Genomic DNA, 21,945 nt, shown 5'->3' on the forward strand with positions numbered 1-21,945 from the left:
ACCTTAGACAAGCTTGGTTCTCTTGTATTGAACTCCAATGGTGATATTGATATTGGTCCGCTCCCAGCTCAATTTGGCTTCAAAGGACCTTTTGACTCAATGGCGGACTATTTCTTAGCTTGGACGACGCACAACGCAAGCTTCAAAAACATACATCAACTCAAGGACCCAAAATTAATTCGGGCCACCGAATCCTTTCCGCAGCGACTGAAATTAACGACCGAAACTCTTATGCCCGCCAGAAGTTCCCGTACCTATCCTATTGTGCACCCCGATTTTCTCATGCATAACCTCCTGTTAGATGATAGCTTCGAGGTTGTGGGAGTGATCGATTGGGAATTTGCACATACAGCCCCCATTGAGGTTTTTGCGGCGCGGATGAACATGTACGCCTCGTTCAATCCTCAACATGCGAACCTAGACTTGAATGAAGAAGGGAAACAATATGTAGCAGATGTTGCTTGCATGGAAATGGGCACGAGTGCGTCACCAAGACTTTCGGAAACTTTCGGAAGCATACTTGGAGACATTGGCTTGTGTATGCAATTTTATGAAGAGGGAAGGGCACTGTTATTTGATACCGTGCTAGATCGGACGGAAAAAGTCTACCTAACGCAGTTGTAATGAATGAATCGCGTTGCCTTCACATTCTCTCCAACTCAGTTGAGCGGACATGCGTGCTTAACCAATCCTTTCAACGTCGACCACCGAAGGACCGGCGAAGGATAGGCATACTAGTAGAGTTAAGGTCAACTAAAACCGAGTATCATCACAATAGAGCCCACTTACACTTTTATTCGCGAACATGGCCACATTTGGGACACTCGTCTCCTCGTTTGATGTTTGTTTGATCGCAGTACACAGGATTGTTACACTGACCATGGAGACTTAAAGGCATTGCTAACAAGTGCACACACTATAATGGAGTTGAAGTATGAGAATATCTCATATGCTTGAAACAAAATGGTGATAAAAAAGTTCACTTCGAGACTGGATGTGAGCATGTGTTGATGGCTTTATACATTGCCATTGCAGCCATTTGAGCCGCCTTGTCGTTCGCCAGCTCCACTGATATATGCATCTGCCATCGCAATACATAATGTCATGCGTAATAAGGCAAGCGCAGGTCTATCAAGCCCCTCTTTGTCTTATATCCAATGGTAGAGTAAATGACGTGGCGAGGATGAGAGGACTTGCTGATGAGCTATCGCACGGGCAAAGCGCAATAACAGAGCGTAAGAGAGCCAATGATGTTCACCCACATACCAGACCCATGTGAGGGTCCTCAAAATTTAAGCACATGTTGCCAATGATCAGTTATCCCCTTAGTTGTGTTAAGGCTGCACTTTTGTACTTGAAGGGATATTAAGCCAATAAGAATCCTAAGGCTAAAGAATTCTTTATTTCACATACTATTTTATATAGTAATAGAGGTTCCAATAAGAATCCTATTACAAGCTGCTAAATTTGCAGCTATACTACAGGCTGGCTCCATGTTGGCACAAATGCACACCAGACCATACACGGGCAAACCAGCAGAACCCTCAACAACCGCACTACGGCACCCGAGCACCTGTGAGAAAGATCGAGAGAGCGCAGCCTGCAGGCAACTGCGGAGTAGTGAAGGCGGAGGCTGAGGCAGCCTGCTATGAAGTGGCACAATTTCATTTGTTCGTTGGTTGACCCCAGGACTTTGCCTTGACCAACATGCAGACCCTTTTGACAGGGCCAAGTCAGCGAGCGCGTAGAGGTCAGAGATACGCATTTCGGAAGTTGAGGGGCATTGCCTTTGAACTTACTAGTCACCAAAGACATTAAAAATCCCAAGTCAAAATAGTCCGCAAATTAGCCTTCTTCTAGCGACAGATACACACTATAAATAATGTCTGATATTATGCCCAAGAGAAATGCTCGGAATGCAAATAGACCCCTCCAGACTTGGATCCCTTCAGAACCTTCAGATTTGCCTCCGCAACAGCATTTCGAACGTCATTTTGCATTGTAGCCGGTCCACAAACAAAGACCGAGAGCGATTCACATGCGTCCGCCACTCTTGCCGCCTCTTCCTGGATGACCAGCGGTAGTTGTGGCCGGCCGTCGAGTTGCTTGGCCAACGTGGCCAACGCCGGGCTATGTGTTGTGCTTTCTTGGGCGGTGATGCCGTCTGGCGAGGAGCTTGACTCTGCTGGAAGGTCTTGAGCCTTGTCAGCTAAACCGACCTCTTGTGCAGCCTTGCCAGTGAGGTGTAAGTGGATACTGATGTTGGAAAGCGACTCGCTTGTTGAGTATCGGGACAACAGCTCATCGACAGTTCGAAGGTACCATTTACGACTGGCCGTGTCTCGAGTCGCCAGTATGACGCGTAGAGTAAACGGCCGGGAGGTCCTGCGCTCCTGGCTTTCCGTCTCTTTCTCCACGCTGTCGAGGTCTGTTGTTTGGCCAGGCTCTTCATCGACGGCCTTGGACTGACGCAAGACAAATTGCTCAATAAACGGCAGGGTCCAGCCCGCGCCTGACCCTCCCGCCATGATAAGAAGGTTGTCGCTGTGAGCGTACGCCTGAATGTTAATCCCCCCATAGGGACCATCCACAAGCACAGGAAGCAAGGCACCCGGGTGGTTCAGAGCAAACTGGTTCAGACGTGCGGTAAAGCCGCGCTGGTGGCGAATATAGAAGACGAGCTCCGACTTTTTATTTACTTGTCGGCATGGCAATGAGCATATAGTGAATGGATGGGCCGAGGCGGCCTGCAAGAATCCAAAACTGGTGAAGCGGAGGAAGCAGTGCTGTCCCGGCACCCATGTGAAGTTTGCTGGGATTGAAATTCGCGTGAAGCCGTTTTCTTCAACGGTGACATGAGCCTTTACCCGTGTGCCGTACTCGATACAAGTCCGCAGCCAGGGATAAACGTAGCAAGGGACGTACACGGCCGCTGTCGCAATGAAGTAGTGCCTGTGGGAAACATGAGCGTCCGAGGTTAGGGGTGTATGGATATTTGCAGCCCACTGCCTGGACTTACCATGAAGTCAGGGTGTAGTCGCAGTGGCAGAAGAATATCAGGACAAATATGGCGGCAGCGAATAGGTGAGTGGCTTTGAAAAATTCATAACCTAAATTTCTGCGCAATGCATCAGATATGCAGCCATGGTCGTTATACGTATAGTACGATATATTCTGCGCAGCCAACTTACCTAATCACACTGTGGGAGGCAAAGGTAAGCCAAGCCTGGAATATGATGGCCACGATGCCTGTCCAGTAAAATAAAAGACCCATCTCGAACTGCATGACCATGTCCCCGAACCGGATGTGGTAGACGATGAACGGAAACGTGTGCATAAGTGCCAGGAGGAAGAAGACGTAGGATATCCATCGGTGGAAGACCTGCAGCTTCTCGTGGGAAACGCCCGTGAGGAGCGTGATCCAGTTCGTCTTGGTTGCTGTCGCGCTGGGGAGAAATCAGTCAACACGTGTATTTGGACAAATGCCGGATCGTGTGGTCGTGGGGGCGGGCCTACAAGACAAAGGGCATGCATGCCAAGGCCATCCATCCCGATCGTGTTCCCAACGGTGGAGAACCACCAAAGTCAAGATTTGGCCAGTAGTATGGCTCGGGAATCAGATCCATGCCTGCGAAGCCCAGCACGTCAGTCTTGATGTCTCAGACGCATGTACATATGTAACCAGACCAGTTCGACTTACAGAAGAAGAAGACGGCCCCCGCAGCTGCCAAGAGTAGAAGCCCCAAGGGGGCCGAGTTCCATTGCAGGGCCTCGACGTGGAAGCCACGGTAGGACAAGTATCGTGTCAAGGCGATGGCTCTTTTCCATGGGGAAGAGGCGCGCCAGGCCCGATATCCCAGCAGCTGCGCGACAAAGTTACCAATGACGAAGATGCCGAGGACGCTCATGAGAAAGGCGATGGTCGACAGCGCAAAGACGTAGTCGGCGATGAACCTTGTGTGCCATGTCTTGTTAGCAACGTTGGCGGAGGACGTAGACTCTGGTCGTTGGACGGTTGATGGGATTTCCTCACCAAAAATGCCATCGCTCCTGGTAGTAGGTGCACTGCTCTTCGGTAAAGCCAAAGCTATCGCAGGCAAAATCTCGACTCCCCGTCAGAGTGATGGGCGGAGTGAGCCAGGCTGCCGACATGGTGGTGAATGTTGTTGATGCCTCTGGCGGGAAAACAACAACGCTTGGGTGTGCATCTTCAAAGTTTGACGGCCGCAACACCAGACAGGATTCATTTTATGGGCAACTTCCGTGGCGTATGGTGCTGGTGCTGGTGCTGGTGCGAGGACGAGGACATCGACCAACATTGAACTTGGAGCTTGTGCCTGTTTGGCAATAGCATGCCGGCAGTCCAGTCGTGAAGCAGCCATTACCCATTCAATGTTATCGACTGGAGCTGATGCTTACATGTCAATAGTATTGACCATGTGGTCAGTGCACCGCGCGCAGGTTGTCGGTCTGGGGTGTGGACCCAGTCATAGCCGTCCGTGGTGGCGCATCAACCATGCACGTGTCGATCCATACCAGGTAATGTAGGTGCAATTTTGAGCAAGTTTGCGCTCAATGTACCAAGCAGCCTTGCCTGGAGCTCGATTCGACAAACATGAAGCATTCAACACGGCCTGTGTATCCCCGCGGCGCGTCTGGTCAAACGAAAAAATACAGCTACCTCGGTGCCGTGACATCCGTGAGTTGTTTCATCGGCTCTCACGGCACATAACCAGCCAGTCTCAATGCTGGTGCCAGGCGTCTGGTGCGTCTGGGTCCATGTCTGCTCTCAGGCAACATGCAGACATGTAGGCAACTAGTTGACCCCATGTCGCTGTGGGAGCAAGTGATATGGAAAATGTCGTTCTTCTATTCCTATTCATAACGCACTTGACTGCTTAAACGTGACGCTGGCGCAGACTCTCTCCTTGGTCCCGTCACGTCTCTTCCTCTTCGCGCGCGGAGCTCCTTACGCACACGCAACAATCGCCAACATGGACGCAGCATCGTCGTCAATGTCCATGGCAATGCCTTCTTCAACAGCCGGTGCCATGCCCATGTCATCATCCAACATGACCATGACCATGGAGTCCATGACCATGGTCTTCTTCGCCTCCACAAGCACGCCTCTTTGGTCCTCGGCCTTTACACCCAGTACGGCCGGCCAGTACGCCGGTGCATGCATATTTCTCATCGCCTTCGCCGTGGTGTTTCGCTTCTTGTTGGGATTGCGATGCAACTTGTACAGAGTGGTGGCCGCGGTCAAGCAGAGGCGAAGCGGAAGTCTGCTCCAGCCCGACACGATGGAAATCAAAGGGACGCCCCCCCGACGTTGGAGAGCTGGCGAAGCCGTCATTACGGGCACGCTTGACGCCGTGATTGCGGGAGTGAGCTATCTACTGTCAGTCTGAAACCCATCTCCGTGAGGTGGCTCTCAAACGAAGCTGCTGCTGACCTTGAAATAGCATGTTGGCGGTCATGACGTTCAATGTTGGTTACTTCCTGTCCGTCATTGGCGGCGTCTTCTTGGGCAGTGTGCTCTCTAGTCATTTATCAGACAGCGTGGAGCGGCATTGAAGCGCTCTTCAACTGCCTTCAATGTTGAGTAATATACATTCTTTTTCTCGAGGGACATGCCCATCTAGGCTCCATCAATTCGCTCTTCCGAATGTGAATGAATCACAAGTTTGGTCAGGCGTCACACAGTAGTAGCAGGGAAATACTCGGCTGTTCTTTCGACGTGGTCTTGCTCTCAACTAGATTTATCCGCCGTGCATGGCATACGTCGTAAACTGCTCATCTGCCTTCAGCCTCTCCATGTCCTCTTCTGCAAGACACACTGCCAGAGCCATCTCGCCGTCGCCCTTTCGCGGCATGAAATACACAAAACTCTGCAGCGGCGTGAACCACGGCCGGCGGACCGCCTCGGGGTTGCCAAGTCCCAAGTTGAAGTCGAGGGCGTAGCTGTCAGTCTTGGCCCACGAACTCACAATCACGTCGACCGAAACACGCAAAGACGAGACGGGCGAGACGTGTGATTTGTCGGCTTGGCCGTGCAAGTAGGTGGCCAAGGCACGCGTGTGAAAGGGCAGGATGGTGGTGTCGGGTTCCAAGGCGGCTCGCAGCCTGGATGCTATGGCGCCCAGCGGCAATGCGACGAGCTCTTGCAGCGTGTACGTCGTATACGTCATGTTTTGCACGATGCCCGCGTACGTCGCGGGCACGTCGACGTAGGAGCGCACGTCAACAGCCCGCGCAAAGGTCGTCTCCGTGTCGGGCGGCAAGCGAGGGAGGCGGGCGCGCATGATGCTCTGCCAGATGAAGGCGCTCAGGGCGTCATCAGTGGATACGTAGCTGGAACCGCTCGGGAGAGTCTTGACAGCAATCGACTTGATAGATGCCAACGACGTGGGATCAAGGCTAAAGCTTTCCCAGACAATTCGAGCAGGCTCCCCACCGTCGTCGAGACCATTGCGATTTGGAGCTGTCGCGGGGGTGGCCAGGTGACGGGCAAGCTCGGGACCGCCGTGGTAGTTGTCGAGAAGAGGAACGACGGTTTGGCGTTGGAGATTGCCCGAGAATTTCTCGTCGCTTGTGAAGGACTCGCCATGGCAGGCCTTGGAGAGGAGCCGCATCATCTGTCCTTGCCCCGTCATGTCCATGGCCTGATGCTGGCCGAGGAACGTGAGCACCAGACCGCCGACGATGAAGTTTGCCTGTACAAGGAAGACGGGCGAACCAGGGTCATTTCTGCTCATGTCGTCGTCGGCTGTGGGAAAGGTGTGGCGAGGCGCCATGACGGATTCATTCAGCATTCCCATCGGGAAGTTGGCTTGCCTTAGTCCCGCCATGGTCGGAGCTGAGACGTCGGTCCTGAGGTCCTTTACTGCCAAGTATGGAATATCTCGCAGCTCCTTGATTTTGAAGACGCCAGTGTTTCCAGCGCTTGAGCCCTCGACGACGACCTGGCCTGCGACCCATGGAAAGCTGGCCGATAGCCGCTCAAGGCCCGAAGTCAGTGTGCTCACGATGGCGGACTGCGCAACATGGCTGGGCATTGCAAAGCAGAGACAAATTTGCGTGTGGATGTTGAGTCTCGGCTGCTGTCCAAAAATGTCCAAGCAAACATCCATGGCTCCGGGAGAGTGCGCCATTTGGTCTGGTGGTCGTAGGCCAGTGGTCACGCAGAATCACGACTTGGAGTCGCTGCCATGAAGCGTCTTGGCTACAAAAGCAACTGATCAACCCTTCTCCTGTGCCCAAAAGGGGGGGGGGGGGGGGGGGCGACAACACCTCAAAAAATTGATTCAGTTTGTCATGCATGGCGGAAAACGCACTTCAAATGTTGAGTCAATATCAATGGGATGTGCTAGTGCCGCAAGTGTTGAAGGAGCGGGTGCGAAAGGGTCCAAGGGTCTGGTCAATCGTTTACGATGGAGTGGGGAAGTTGACGGGATGGCAAAGATCAATTGATACCATACCCCAGTTGTTCCTCGAGCATGGACACGAGTCTGACCATCGTAGGGCAGCATTCAGCAAAGAGACGTCGTCAGCCAAGATGCATGCCGCACCTAGCAAGTGGCCAGCTACGGCAAGGCGGGCCGAAATGTGAGGTACACCTGCATAATACCAGATACATATGTACATAAGACAGACAGCTGACCCCTCGCGACTTTGTGTTCATGTATGCGCGCAAACTTGCTCATTCTCTCGCTGTCCCTCGACCGCGAGTGTAGATTAGATTTTGCCATGGGGGCCAGGGGGGGTGAATCTACCACCGCTGACGGAGGGAAAACGGCATCAAACTATCCGCCATGACTTCGTGGAAGCTTGCGCACGTTCCCACGATATAGTCTGAATGGCAGATTGCAGCCAAAAACTGCGCAGCGGCGAAAGCCTAGATTCCGCAGGAAATGATGCAATTTCGACAGTCTACAACAAAAGCAGCATAGCATCAATGATAGTTTCAAGTGGCGATAGGATGCTGATGCAAAGTCATTTTCAGTGCCTATTTTACTTTTGATCCAAGGTGGTGGTGACCTGTTCAACGGCATCATCTTATATTTAGCCTCCATGACGCACACTGCACAGACAACTGGCTCACACATCAGGGTTACTTTGACGACACACATGCCCACGCCGCCGAGATGCAACGAAAAGTGTCCATCATCGGCGCCGGCCCGTCTGGTTTCGCCCTTGCGGCTGATGTCCAAAACCGCGGCATGGATGTGCTGGTCTATTCCCACCCGGACCACCTTCGATATGCCAGCGAGGTCATCGACAAGGGTCAACTGACGGTTCGTGGAAGGGTTACAAGTTCCACGCCTGTCCGTATCACCTTTGCCATGGCCGAGGTCATTGAATTCTCGACAATCATTGTCCTCACCGTCCCGTCTACCGGACACGAGACGGTGCTGCAGCAACTGAGAGGATTTGCTCTGCAGCAACACACCATCATTGCCATACCAGGCAACCTGTTCTCGCTCATCGCTGACATGGAGATTGGATGCGTCCTCGAGACCAACCTGTCCCCGTATTCGTGCCGAATGGAGAAAAATGTAGTCGTGGTGATGGGTAAGAAGGACCTCATCTTCATTGCGGCACTCGGTGGCCTTCCAAGCCGCGCAGTACGCGACGCGATACAACAGGTTGTGCTGGTCAAACTCTGCTGGTGCAGCAGTGTCATTGAAGTCTGCCTGTTGAATGTCAACGGCGTGTTCCATCCACTCATGATGTTGATGAATGCGGGCCGCATCGAAAGCACCAATGGCGACTTCCTCCTCTATCGAGATGGCCTGACCGGCTCCGTGGCCAAGGCCATGGTTGCGGTCGATCAAGTGCGGATGGAGATAGGCAGAGCATTCGGCCATAGCCTCAAGAGTGCCTTGACGATTTCCAATGAGTGCTACGGCCACAACTTTACCGATCTAGTCGATCTGGCAAGGAATTCGGGCCCCCACAACAGATTGAAGGCTCCGTCGGATCTTCAAAACCGAAACATCTCAGAGGATGTTCCCGACTTGCTTGTCTGCTGGCACAGTCTGGCCGAGAAGCTTGGAATAGATTCATCTCCCATCACGGCCATCATCGTCCTCGCCCGGATGGCTACTGGTGTAGATTATTTCCTGTCTGGGAGAAGTCTACAAAGGCTTCATCTGGACGACGTGTCGCGGAGTGAGCTGATTGGGAGATTTACGGTTCAACGAGACCACATGTTTGTCAGTCAGTTGTAGTTTAACGAATGGTCTCCGAGTTTCCATCATTAAAACTTGTATCTGAAGAGCCTCGCTGCCCGAATCCTCGCGCCGTACACGGCAAAGACCCAGAGAAGTGGCGTGAGTGCAAGTGCGACGAAAGCCAGCAACGAGTTTCCCCAACCCCATCCCAATGCCTTGTACATATTCAGGCCGCTGAGAGGAATCAAGGCCCCAGCGAGGCCCCTGAGTGCCGCATTAGCGCCATTGACGCTGGCAGCGTGATGCTCGAAGGCATCGAGCAGATACGTTTGGATGGCCGTGAATATTAGAATGTAGCCGAACCCTGTCATGGCTGTCCCAACTTGAGGAATCATCCAGTGAAGATGCTTTTCCACTCCCCATCCATACAAAAATATCCCTAGTGAGAAGCTCAGGCCGCCGGGGATTGTGACCAGGAAGGGAAGGCGGTCCTCGGGCGTAATCCGTCTTCCGGTGCCGGCGCGTTTCTTTATCGTCTTGTCGCTGAAGTATCCAAGGTAGACGAGTCCCGACAAGGTCCCGAGGCCACAGGCAATAAAGACTAGCCCAGAGGCAAAGGTTGAGAAGCCGTAGGCCTCTTTGAATATGATGGACAAGGTCGAGAAAAATATGTACATGATGCTGTATAGAATACAAACGTAGACGCAACAGGCTGTGACAATGGGACACAGTATGAGCATTTTGCAAGGTCGCAAGATGCTTCGTATGACGAGCGCTTGAAGACTCAGATCAGGAGCGAGCTTGGATCGGTAGTTGGGGTTTCCCGTATCTTTCCTAAGCCGACTTGCCTTCCTCTCTAGCAGCACCGGAGGATACGTTTCCCTCAGGACGGCCAGAGCAATGATTGTGACAAGTCCGGCCTGGCCCATTGTCAACGCCACGAGCTCTTGGACGAAATTAGGAGTTGGCGCCGGCTTACTGTAATGGAGATGATCCAGAAGATCCATCTCCAGCCAAGCACCTCTGCCACATAACCACCGATGACGGGACCGATCATGGGACCAACAACAGTGCCAACGGCCCAGAGCGACACGGCCTTTCCCCTCTTCTCCCGAGGCATCATGTCTGCGATGCTTGCGGGACCTATCGATATGGTGGCCACGCCTGCGAAGCCAGATAGAAACCGAAAGCTGAGGAGCGTCGCTTCATTTTGTGAGAGGGCGCACAAGACGGTGAATACAACGAACAGCACATTCGTTGCGTGGTAGACAATGACGCGGCCATACAGCTCGCTGAGCGGCGCAAGAAGAAGCGGTCCAAAGGCGAAGCCTAGCACGAATATCGACAGGACAAAGGTCGGAAACGTCGTTGAGCTGGTGTGGAAATGGGCCGATATGAGTTCCGCCGCCGGCGCGACTACCGACGACACGAGCGGTCTGCTGAGGGTGAGCAAATGCCTGAAGCCATCCGACGGTTGAATGTTGGCGGTTGTCACACGTACACCAGGAAACTCGTGGCAGAAATCGTCAGAATGTTGGCCCATTTTTTGGTCGCCGGCCAGTTGATGGGATTCTCGGCGTCTTGGTCTTCGGGCTCGTCCCACCAAACCGTGAGCGAGGCGCATGGTCCGAGTCGTTGGTTGGCGTTGCGCAAGGATGAAGTCGTTGAGACATGTACAGGGCATGCAGGACCTCTTGATTCGGAGATGGTTCTGGTTCCCTCGGCCGCCTGCTCCATGCCTTCCGAAGACCAAGGCCTGGCGAGAGTGCGTGAGGATGCCATGTTGTCTGGTCGTGTACTTGACACCGTCTCCAAAGTCAACAGGCGGCTCACATATAAACTCTCCCCGCCCTGGCTACCCATGCTCTCTGCCTTGTGCATTGTCCCGACTCGAGTAGATGCAGGCACCAGGTTTTCAATGCCCCATACAGAGTACCAGACTGACGCTACTACCGGATGTCAACGGTGTCTACATATGTTACTGGTAGTCTGGTACACCCGGCGACCAGCCGTAGCTAGAAGACAGACAAGTGCCAGACAAGTGCCAGACCAGTTGTCATGTGCAGACTGGAGATACGGACAAGAGACAGGCACACAGAGCTCAATTTTATTCCATCGATACTTTCAAAGGCAGAACAGCGCACTCAACGGGCGTCTGCCTTCACAGCCACAGTCACCAGGAGATCTATGTCCATATGAATACCATCCTCCACAACAAGTTTGTTCCATTCCGTCTTCATTTCCTCCCTTGCCCTTGGCCGGAGTTCCAGAGGGATGCTGCCGTACGTCTGTCCGGATGAGCTTGCATCCAGCCAGTCAATCATGGCGTCGGCATCCTTGGCCGACTTTGTGATTTTGTTGACCACGATGCTCCTCTCCTGGAACCCATTATCGTCCAGGAGACGCTCCATCTCGCGCCGCTTGAGAAACTTGGGTGCGCCCTTCTCTGGATAGTTGCGGTATGGCTCTCTGGAAAGCACATGGTCCTTGATCCTCTCCTGTGCGCTGGGGGTATCGCCTGAGCCTCCTGAAATGCCCAGTTTCCCTCCCGACTTGAGCAGGCGTGCAAACTCCCTGAATGCCGCGGACTGGTCCTGTACCCAATGCAGGGTCGAGTTGACGTAGATGAGATCAAAGTGGCCCGTGGGAAACTGCGAGAGGTCTTCGGCTTTGCCCTCGCAAAAAGACAGGTTTGGCTTCCGAATCGTCTGGGCAATCCTGATGCGTTCCTTGCTGGGATCAACGCCCACGACGCTGCCTTTTTCTCCAACGACTTCTGCCATGTGGGCGGCGATGTTTCCAGGTCCGCACCCGACATCGAGAACTCTCAAGCCTGGACCGATATCGAGCCTTTCGAGGAGAAACAGCCCTGCACGGTACTGGGTGTTGTTTACCCGGGTGTATTCCGTCGCCAGCTCCTCTGTATCCCCCATTTTACTTCTCAGGGCTAGGATGCGAGAAAATGGTCTTTCTGCTGTTCTGGAACACGCTCTCGGGGACGATGTGAGTAAGTGCTTGCGTCGTAGTTGTAAAGATGACGGGGACAGCAACAGAGTTGCAAACTTGCGACGAGTTCTGGTTGCTGGGCTCCAATCATGCTCTCAAGGCAAAATCACACTCAATACGCCACCGCTTTGAACCTGGCATGGGTCTGGTGTATGTAACTACATGTACCAGCCAGACACCACCCCACCGTCAAGACCCAACAAAGACTATACACTATCAAAGTGTGCTTACTTTAGTCCATAATTGATTCGGTACACAAATTGCCTTCACTTGCGGGGGGGCTGGGGTTATTCCCGAATCGGGATGCAACCACAACCCACGGAGCTGTTTTGAGCTGGTTTTCTTCATGCATGCGGCTGAACTGTACAGATGTTGCCGCGGACCCATTGATGTGCCGGAAGTTGCGGCACAAGGGCGTGTGCAGGAATTGGAGAGCAACCATGTCGGACAGGCATCGTCCAGATTGCCTGGCCAAGTCGGCTCTTATACTTACATATGTACTCGGCTGAGTGAGCAAAGGGTCAAGTCTGGTTCCCTAGACGCGCTTGCCGACTTGGACAAGACCTTGCCCATCAATATACCAGTGACGTATCGATGGATTTGGCTATAGGATGCCTCCTTCTACGCCTTACATACATATATTCCCAACTTTTTAAGGCGCTTTTTTCCAGGGCAGCATCCATCTAAAACGCATTGAGAACAGTATCGAAAAACATCATGCTGATTCAAATCATCTCCGTGACCTCGGCTGTCTCTACATTTTCTGTCCTCGTGAGTCATTCATTCATTCAACGCCATGACGTTTTGCTCATCATCTACAGCTCGTTGTTGGTCTCGTTATCCGGATTCTTCGTCACCGAATTTTCCACCCGCTTCGTTCAGTGCCTGGCCCTTTGGTCAACAGTTTGTCAGAACTGCCAGCCGCACTGGCTCTTGTCAAGGGAGAACAGCACCACTACTATAGGTCTCTGCATGACAAATATGGCCCGGTGGTGCGAGTGTCGCCCAATGAGCTGAGTTTCATAGGCACAGATGCTCGAGAAGAGATCTATGGGTTTCGCGTACGTGCTTCAAACCCAACCACGTCCCTTGCTGACCCCAAGTCATAAAAGAAAGGCGGCCTTCTGATGGAGAAGAGTCCCATATTTCTCGGAGCTGTTGGCAGCGTCAACGGAGAAACTGGTGTAAGCCTGGCGCTGAACAAGGACCATGTCCGCCAGCGCAAGGCTTTGGGATACCTCTTCACAAACAGCGCATTGGCCAAACTAGAGGACATACTTCAACTTCACGTCGACAAATTCATAGCCGTGCTGGAGAAGCGGGCATCTGAAAACCAAGCATTGAACGTCTCCGACTGGTGTACGCATCCGAAGCTCACCGTCATCTGTGCCCTTTGCGCTGACAACCGAACGCAGACACATACCTTGCCTTTGACATGATGGGCGACTTGTGCTTCGCAGAACCTTTTGGGTGCTTGGACCAAGCTTCCGCTACCGAGTGGTCAACCTCTGTCATCAACGTTTTTGTTGCGGCTACGTGGGCACAAGCCATACGCCGCATATCCGGCGTTGGCACGTACCTTGAGCATCTCATGACTTGGCTTCTCGTCCCTACGACGGCTGCATCATGGAGATGGATTCATTTGCGTAATTCACGCGACAAGACACTCAGTCGCCTCAAAGACCCCAACAGAGAGCATGCAGACTTCATGTACCACATTCTGAAGAGCGAGTCCAGAAATCTGTTATCCAAAACTGAAATCCAATTGAATATGGCCTTGTTTATTAGTGCTGGAACTGACACGACGGCTACAGCTCTGGCCGGGTGGACATACTTCATTTGTACTCATCCCGAGGTATACAAGCGACTTACAACGGAGATCAGAGACGCTTTTACAGACAAGGCCGATATTAAATGTGCCAAGCTTGGAGAGTTGACGTACCTCGAGGCGACGTTGAATGAAGCTCTGCGTCTCTTCCCGCCATCGCCTGCAAGCCAACAGCGTGTAGTCCCTCCAGGAGGCGCCATTATATCCGGGTATTTTGTTCCTGGAGGAACGACGGTGGCGGTGCCTCCATGGGTATCAACACACTCACCCATCAACTTTAGGGAACCCGATGCTTTCAGGCCCACGCGATGGCTAGGTGAGGACGCCGAGTTCCTACATGACCACCTGAATGCTTCCCTGCCATTCGGAACAGGACCTAGGGTCTGCATTGGAAAGAACCTGGCAACTCTCGAAATGAGGCTCATTGCCTCCAAAATACTGTGCAACTTTGATGTTGAGCTGGACAGGAGTGATCATGAGGCTGCAAATCGGCAGTGGGGTCTAGGCGGCCGAATGATGCCCATGAAGGTGTTTCATTCCATGACGAAGCCACCGCTATGGATCAGACTTAGGCGAGTAAACCGATAAACTGTTGTTTGTGAGAAGAAAGAACAGAAGCAATATGCACTTGTTGACGTACGTGTCGGCTGATGTATGGATATCAGCCGGGACCTAGTTGGCGATATAGTTGTTGGAAGCAGCGACAGCCATGATTACTGCAAACATGAACCAGACATATTTGGCCAACGTGATTGGCCGCAGACAAATGGCTCTGAACATGTTCATGGAAATGCCTGTTCATGTGAGGTTTTGGAAGTAAGCCCTACCTCCGGTCTCTAACACTGCACATGATAGTTCAAAAGGTACCTCCCTTTGGACCTATCTTGCCTGGGACCTGTATAACGGACGCTGTAGCAAAACATGCTGCTAGCCAAGTGGTAGCTGTTCCCTTGACACTCAGTAGCCTGCCTATAAAAATCAACTGTTGAACATTGCCCCTGACGCCTGGCCATCCAACTACCCGCCACGTCGCAACCATTCCAGGATATCTCACAACCTATTTCATAGACAGCAGACACCTACAGGATGACAGCTCAGTAGGTACCAGCTCATTGAACATGTCATGTTGCGGCACCAACGCCACTTTGAATGCGGTGGTTGCATCGTGGCGTCTGCCTCATCCCCATCATTCCACTGCCTCAGATGCTGGATATCAATTAGCATTAAATTGTTGTGCCACCCTTTTCACAGTCGACCTAGAAGCTATTTATCCTCTACAACTGCCCGCTGAAACCCCCTCAGACTCAATGACCACAACGCACTTGACCCAACATGTCCACCGTCGGCGGTAAACCATTTTCCCGCATCGCAGTCATAGGCGTCGGAGAAGTCGGCGGCGCAGCCGCCTTTGCGCTCATCATCTCCTCCATAGCCCGCGAGCTTCTCCTCGTCGACATCAACACCACCCTGCGAGACGGCCAGGTCCGCGACCTCTCCGACGTGGCCTACAGCTCCAACAGCGTGACGCGCGTGCGGGCAGCCACCCACCACGAGGCAGGCCAGTGCGACATTGTCGTCATCACCGCCGGATCAAAGTCTGTGCTGGGTATGAAATCTTTCTTGCCAAACCTCCACGTTCCCTGGTGTTGACCCGCGCCCCCCCCCCCAGGCCAGCCGAACCTCGAGCGCGTATACCGCAATGTGTCCATCATCCGAAACGTAGTCGACGCCATGAAGCCCATCCGGCAAGACGCCATTGTCGTCGTCGTCTCCAACCCAGTCGACCTGGCGACGACTCTTGTCCTCGAGCTGTCCAAGCTGCCTCAGTCGCAGGTCCTCGGCGCCGGCACCTTTCTCGACTCCGTGCGCATCCGGGGCATGATTGCCGACGAGATTGGGGTACGCGCACCTCGACGAGTATATAAGAGTTTGATGCTAACGTGAGCCAGGTCGCGGCGAATTCGCTCGACGTCTATGTGCTGGGGGTGCATGGGGACCCCCAGGTCGTGGCGTGGTCGACGGCGACAATCGGCGGCGTGCCCTTGGACAAGTCGCTGCAGCATGGGAACCAGGTTGACCATGAGAGGGTGGCGCAGGAGTGCAAGGACCGGTCGCGGAGCATAATCCGGGCCAAGGGCGCCAATCCGTTTGGCATCAGCTCCATTGTCTGTAGTATCTGCGCGTCGATACTGCTGGACAAGCGTAATGTTCGTCCCGTCAGCTGCTTCCGGCCGGGGTATGGCTGCTGCTTCAGCTGGCCTGTTGTTTTGGGGAGAAAGGGCATCATTAGGGCTATTGATGTGCCGCTGAATAATAAGGAGAGGGCTGATATAGATGAGACGGCCAAGACGCTCAAGGCCACGGTGACTCATGTGCTTGCTGATGGATAGGCGGGACGTGTGGACGGCGGTTGGAATCTTTTGGGTTCGTTACTTGGGAATCTGGGATCAAAATGTACTCGTTCTGCGGCTGGTGGTAGCTTGTAGTCCAACTGTTATGGAACTTCACCATATATAATATACGTAATATAGGGCAGTCGTAGGACTTATACTACTTTTCACGTGAAGGTTTTGTCTTCAGGTAGACTTCAACTTGGTTCTGCCTGCTGTGACTTGGTTGCGAACCCAGACAAGATGAATTTGAGATTTATATGAGCGACTTGTTAGAGTATCACTACTGGAGTTCAATTTCTGCAGATTGACCCCATTATCCTCCATGACAGCATGTGAAGTTCAGTCAGGGCTCAGCGCAAACCCAGCCATAAAGTAAGGTATGGCCACTGTATAATTTGAAGCGTTTGTGGCCGCAGAAGCTGCCGTCAGCCTGACACCAGCCTGCTAGTCCTTGTTTTTATCATGGTAAATTTTGACAGTTGGAGCGGATGGAGAAATGTTGTCGACCGTGTTGCATCAGATGGCATTCACTGTGAAATTAACAAGGCAACGGCGGTTCCTATAAGCTGTAGTGTAGTGGGATTTGTACATCTCCACGGGGGGCCAGAGGGTGACAGCACAGCATTATGTCTCTTAAGCGAAGGACTCTGACCAAGTTTTACACAACATGGAGGTTTCGAGAATACCTATTATGATCTGATTCTATAATGTAACTAATACTATTACACAGCAGTCATCAGGTCTGACACCAAAGTTCCGTGCCCGGCAGAGTCCGGTGCGGTGGCAAGAAGACGATAGTGTGCGTAGTCGATAGTTTAAGCTTGATAATGCTCGTCCAACACATGAGAATTTAATATAGCCCCAGCGCACGTAGAATAAAATGGGTTTCACGGAGCCTATAGTAGGGGATTATGTCCGACATGGCGTGTGTATGTCAGACCCGAGCAAAGGTGACAAGTCTCCTGCCCTCCTATCGCAATTACGAGAAATCTTTCAGCCGTCCACTGTTCCGTCTGTGTGCCCAAGCTGTTTCCCGTACAAATTCCCAATTGAGATGTAACTATTCCGGGCAGGATTAGGTGCACGGGAAACCGTGCTTTTAGACTTGGACAACTAATATATATCTGGGACGCAAAACCAAGGACAAGGCGCCGTCCAAATAATTCAAGCAAGCCCAAACAGAGATTGCAATTACGACATATTAGAACTTTACATACGCCAATCCATCTAGCTAATCCAGTATCTATATGAGAGCGGTACGGACCGCTCCCGTCCTGGAGGAGCTGATCAAGGGATGGAGAGGATATTGACGCCATGGCAACGTCCTGTTCCTAACCTGGCATCGTGCCCATCTCCTTCAGCTCGACGAGGCCCTGCGATGCAGCGAGGGGTGCGAGAATGTCACGCCTCCTTTCCGTAATTTAAGTCGGTGCTTCCAAACCGCTTTTCTTTTGTGCGATTCCACTCCTTTACCTATTCATGAAATCAAATCATCTCTCATTGCCTAGTTCCCAGGGGATCTTCTTGTCCGATTGTTGTCCAGTTGTGACGTAATCGTAGCGTATGAAATAAGCCCTCGTGTAAACTTCAAGTCCATCGTTTCCGGCGACGAGTTATTCCCTTTTTATTTCCCAGCCCCAGTTTTCAGAATCTTGGCTATATTACTACTACGTTTAACGGCGAAATTTCTACCAGAGTACGGGATATAGTAAATATAAACTAGATGGAATAAACATCTAGTCATGAATCTACTTATTCTTACTCTGATATGTAGCTGGAAATAAATATATAAATCCCAGTTTAATAGAATAACCTTGAACCCCTCCCCTTGTGCCAGTCCAATCACACACCGGGGTAGCGATCTCGTAATCTCATACGCTGGGGTCTCGTTTATCAGACCACCAATTCGAGTTCCAGATCGCAGAGAAGCCGAGCAAGTGTCCAGTCTGGTGGCTTTTCATTTCCGGAGCAAGCTTCCATGTCCCCCATTACCCCGCGTCCGCCAGGCCGATTTAGACGGCCGAGGCGTCTCCTCTCATATGATTTTTGGTTTAGCCACGTCCATCTGGTGATCCAACGGCTTCTGTGAGACCTAGCCACAAGCCATGACTCTGATTTACTTTGCAGCATCTAGTGAGAGTCCTTTGCTACATTCAAAAGCGCGAGATGTATTTTTGCAAAACTACCATCGGGCCCTTGGAACGGCAAGGTCATCACGGTTAGGCATCGTGACCGAGAGTCTGTCAAGAACACCAAGAATCGTACAATTTGCATCTTTACAATCAACCGCCCAGTCTTCCGAGGTGTGCCAGTATCATCCAGTGGGCTGACACGGAGCCCATATATGCGGCCCCAATAGCTCATCATGTCATGCTAAACCTAATCGTCTGGTGACGTATGTGGCCTACATCTTGCACGCGTATGACGGCCGCCCTGCTATATTCTGGCGACGATGATGCCCTGCTCTGGTTTGTGTCTTGCTTCATTCTGCCACCATCCAGCTCTCGTAGAACATGCTGCGCGAGTGAAGAGCCGTCGTACCAGCTCTTTTTGATGCGCCAATACCGAAAATCTTGCCTGCATACTCAAGATGAAGCAGGGACACGAAATGCGCCAGAAGACACACAATGAGAACCCCGAGCAACCGCTCATCCTCAGATTCGACCAAGTACGACGGCAAGATGGTCCTCTGGTCGGCGGCAAGAATTCCTCGATCGGCGAGATGATTACCGCCCTGACGAACAGGGGAATCAAGGTGCCGCCCGGATTCGCAACAACGTCCCGCATGTACTGGCAGTACGTGGGCAAAAACGACATCCAGCAACAGGCCGCCACGCTGATAGCCGAATGGCAATACGGCAAGCTGACCCTCGGGGAGGCCGGCCACAAGATTCGCAGCCTCTTCCTCGGCGGCACCTGGCCCAGCAGCGCGGCCGCCGCCATCAAGGCCGCGTATCGCGAGCTCTGCGGCGAGACCAACCGCGAGAACCTGGGCGTCGCGGTGCGCTCCAGCGCCACGGCAGAAGACTTGCCCGAGGCGAGCTTTGCCGGCCAGCAAGAGACGTATCTGAACATCTCGGGGGGCGATGCCCTCCTGGACGCCTGCCGCCGGTGCTACGCCTCGCTCTTCACCGACCGCGCCATCAGCTACCGCCAGACCAGGGGTTTCGACCACATGAGCGTCGCGCTCTCGATCGGCGTGCAGCAAATGGTGCGGTCCGACGTGGGCGGCTCCGGCGTCATGTTTTCCATCGACACGGAAAGCGGCTTCGACAAGGTGGTGCTCATCAACGCGGCGTGGGGGCTGGGCGAGAACGTCGTCCAGGGCACCGTCAACCCGGACGAGTACCAGGTATTCAAGCCGTTCCTGGTCGACCGGAGCCTGGTGCCGATCGTCGACAAGAAGCGCGGCGACAAGGCCGTCAAGATGGTGTACGGCGACACCAAGGACAAGGGGGCTCCGACGCGCAACGTCAGCACCTCCAAGGCCGAGCAGGCCGCCTTCGTCCTCGGCGACCAGGAGATCCTGCAGCTCGCCCGCTGGGCGTACACGATTGAGCAGCACTACCGCACGCCCATGGACATGGAGTGGGCCAAGGACGGCGTGACGGGCGAGCTGTTTGTTGTCCAGGCCCGGCCGGAGACGGTGCACTCTGGCCGCGACGCCGCCGTCTTCAAGGTATACAAGGTGCGCAGCAAGGGGCGCGTCCTCGCCACGGGCCTCTCGGTCGGCGACGCCGCCGTCTCGGGAAGGCTCTGCCTCGTCGAAAGCGCCAGGGACTTGGACAAGTTTGTGGACGACTCCATCCTGGTCACCGGCACGACAGACCCGGACTGGGTGCCCGTGATGAAGCGCGCGGCGGCCATCATCACGGACCACGGCGGACGCACCTCGCACGCCGCCATTGTCAGCCGCGAGCTGGGCCTCCCGGCCGTGGTCGGCACGGGAAACGCCACGTACGTGCTGCACAGCGGCCAGGACGTGACGGTTTCTTGTGCCGAGGGCACGGCGGGCTTCGTGTACGACGGCGCGGCCGACATCGCCACCGAGACCCTGGACGTGTCGGGCCTGCCGGCGACCAGGACCAAGATCATGCTCAACCTGGCCAATCCCGCCGCGGCGTATCGCTGGTGGCGCCTCCCAAGCGACGGCATCGGCCTCGCGCGCATGGAGTTTGTCGTCAGCAACGCCATCCAGGTTCACCCCATGGCGCTCGTCCACTTTGACCGGCTCAAGGACGAAGCAGCACGGAGCAAAATCGCCGCCCTCACCGCGGGATACGCCCAGAAGCCAGACTACTTTGTCGACAAGCTGTCGCAGGGCCTGGCGACGCTCTGCGCGGCCGTGTACCCCCGGCCGGCCATTGTCCGCATGAGCGACTTCAAGACCAACGAGTACGCCGGGCTCGTCGGCGGCGCCGAGTTCGAGCCCGACGAGGAGAACCCCATGCTCGGCTTCCGCGGCGCCTCGCGGTACTACTCGCCTCGCTACAGGGAGGGCTTCGGGCTCGAGTGCCGCGCCATCAGGCGGCTCCGGGAGCACATGGGCTTCACCAACGCCGTTGTCATGATTCCCTTTTGCCGGACGGTCCGCGAGGCTAGGATGGTCCTGGGGGTCATGGCGGAAAACGGCCTCGTCCGCGGCGAAAAGGGGCTGCTCGTCTACGTCATGTGCGAGATTCCGTCCAACGTGATTCTCGCGGCCAAGTTTGCCGACCACTTTGACGGCTTCTCGATTGGCTCCAACGACCTGACGCAGCTGACGCTGGGGGTGGACCGCGACTCGGGCGAGCTGGCGGACTTGTTTGACGAGGAGGACGAGGCCGTCAAGTGGATGCTCGGCCGTGTCATTGCCGTGGCGCGGGAAAAGGGGTGCAAGATTGGCATTTGCGGACAGGCGCCGAGCGATCATCCGGAGCTGGCTAGGTTTCTGGTTGACTCGGGCATCAGTTCCATCTCTGTTAGCCCGGATAGCTTTTTGGCGGTCAAGAGGCAGGTGGTTGATAGCGAGCGGGCTTTGTCTCGTACGCTTTAAGCCCGGCCTGATGTATTACACGAGACGAGGGGCACTTGATAATATATTCAAGTATATATTAATGTGTTCTATAAGTGCGGCTAAAACACGGTGTTGCTAAATTTCTTACATGATCATCTGGGTTTTTTGAAAATGTTTTTAATCACTTAATATATTACTGCAGTATAATTTCGTGCAATATAGCGCCATAACTAGATACTTGGTTTAGTTACCTAGGGTGTGCCTCATAGTGCAGGCGCACATTATAACCTCTTCTTGTGAGTCCAAGCGTTCAAGATTCAAGACATGCTGCTACATATTGCGCATTGATCGACCTATTGCTAGCGTAGGTGGCACGGCGTTGCATAAAGAGTGACGACTGGGATGCTTCCTAGGAAGTAGAAGCAGAATTCCTCTACGAGTTGAAGAAGCGCAGAGTTATGAATCCAGAATAGGGCATCTTTAAATCATCTAGGAAATAAATATTAGCCAGAATATATTTAACCTTGTCCCAAACGACTTGGGACG

General features: G+C 53.4%; 9 protein-coding genes across 9 annotated transcripts; 5 read left to right on the top strand and 4 right to left on the bottom strand.

Annotated features, from left to right (window-relative positions):
• Nucleotides 1-1,892: 1,892 nt before the first annotated feature.
• MAA_09314 (ferric-chelate reductase) lies at nucleotides 1,893-4,152 on the bottom strand (the record flags this gene model as incomplete). The annotated part of the gene is made up of 6 exons (XM_007827312.1): nucleotides 1,893-2,952; nucleotides 3,020-3,118; nucleotides 3,192-3,446; nucleotides 3,517-3,628; nucleotides 3,701-3,954; nucleotides 4,034-4,152. 6 exons carry the CDS (start codon nucleotides 4,150-4,152, stop codon nucleotides 1,893-1,895), a joined length of 1,899 nt encoding a protein of 632 aa, XP_007825503.1.
• An 842-nt stretch (nucleotides 4,153-4,994) lies between these two features.
• On the top strand, nucleotides 4,995-5,577 carry MAA_09315 (Ctr copper transporter; the record flags this gene model as incomplete). The annotated part of the gene is made up of 2 exons (XM_007827313.1): nucleotides 4,995-5,401; nucleotides 5,466-5,577. 2 exons carry the CDS (start codon nucleotides 4,995-4,997, stop codon nucleotides 5,575-5,577), a joined length of 519 nt encoding a protein of 172 aa, XP_007825504.1.
• A 185-nt stretch (nucleotides 5,578-5,762) lies between these two features.
• On the bottom strand, nucleotides 5,763-7,154 carry MAA_09316 (Chloramphenicol acetyltransferase-like domain protein; the record flags this gene model as incomplete). The annotated part of the gene is made up of 1 exon (XM_007827314.2): nucleotides 5,763-7,154. One exon carries the CDS (start codon nucleotides 7,152-7,154, stop codon nucleotides 5,763-5,765), a length of 1,392 nt encoding a protein of 463 aa, XP_007825505.2.
• Nucleotides 7,155-8,147: 993 nt separating this feature from the next.
• MAA_09317 (NAD/NADP octopine/nopaline dehydrogenase) lies at nucleotides 8,148-9,233 on the top strand (the record flags this gene model as incomplete). The annotated part of the gene is made up of 1 exon (XM_007827315.1): nucleotides 8,148-9,233. One exon carries the CDS (start codon nucleotides 8,148-8,150, stop codon nucleotides 9,231-9,233), a length of 1,086 nt encoding a protein of 361 aa, XP_007825506.1.
• Nucleotides 9,234-9,262: 29 nt separating this feature from the next.
• Nucleotides 9,263-10,958, bottom strand: MAA_09318 (Major facilitator superfamily domain protein; the record flags this gene model as incomplete). Its single annotated transcript, XM_007827316.1, has 3 exons — nucleotides 9,263-10,096; nucleotides 10,156-10,612; nucleotides 10,678-10,958. 3 exons carry the CDS (start codon nucleotides 10,956-10,958, stop codon nucleotides 9,263-9,265), a joined length of 1,572 nt encoding a protein of 523 aa, XP_007825507.1.
• A 362-nt stretch (nucleotides 10,959-11,320) lies between these two features.
• On the bottom strand, nucleotides 11,321-12,109 carry MAA_09319 (methyltransferase domain-containing protein; the record flags this gene model as incomplete). Its single annotated transcript, XM_007827317.1, has 1 exon — nucleotides 11,321-12,109. One exon carries the CDS (start codon nucleotides 12,107-12,109, stop codon nucleotides 11,321-11,323), a length of 789 nt encoding a protein of 262 aa, XP_007825508.1.
• Nucleotides 12,110-12,899: 790 nt separating this feature from the next.
• Nucleotides 12,900-14,598, top strand: MAA_09320 (Cytochrome P450 CYP563A3; the record flags this gene model as incomplete). Its single annotated transcript, XM_007827318.1, has 4 exons — nucleotides 12,900-12,953; nucleotides 13,004-13,243; nucleotides 13,295-13,541; nucleotides 13,598-14,598. 4 exons carry the CDS (start codon nucleotides 12,900-12,902, stop codon nucleotides 14,596-14,598), a joined length of 1,542 nt encoding a protein of 513 aa, XP_007825509.1.
• Nucleotides 14,599-15,342: 744 nt separating this feature from the next.
• MAA_09321 (lactate/malate dehydrogenase) lies at nucleotides 15,343-16,400 on the top strand (the record flags this gene model as incomplete). The annotated part of the gene is made up of 3 exons (XM_007827319.1): nucleotides 15,343-15,616; nucleotides 15,680-15,909; nucleotides 15,960-16,400. The coding sequence occupies 3 exons, from the start codon at nucleotides 15,343-15,345 to the stop codon at nucleotides 16,398-16,400; spliced, it is 945 nt and encodes a 314-aa protein (XP_007825510.1).
• A 2,593-nt stretch (nucleotides 16,401-18,993) lies between these two features.
• MAA_09322 (phosphoenolpyruvate synthase) lies at nucleotides 18,994-21,438 on the top strand (the record flags this gene model as incomplete). The annotated part of the gene is made up of 1 exon (XM_007827320.1): nucleotides 18,994-21,438. One exon carries the CDS (start codon nucleotides 18,994-18,996, stop codon nucleotides 21,436-21,438), a length of 2,445 nt encoding a protein of 814 aa, XP_007825511.1.
• Nucleotides 21,439-21,945: the final 507 nt, after the last annotated feature.

Source organism: Metarhizium robertsii, assembly GCF_000187425.2.
Source record: "Metarhizium robertsii ARSEF 23 chromosome Unknown MAA_Scf_3, whole genome shotgun sequence".
Classification (NCBI taxonomy): domain Eukaryota; kingdom Fungi; phylum Ascomycota; class Sordariomycetes; order Hypocreales; family Clavicipitaceae; genus Metarhizium; species Metarhizium robertsii.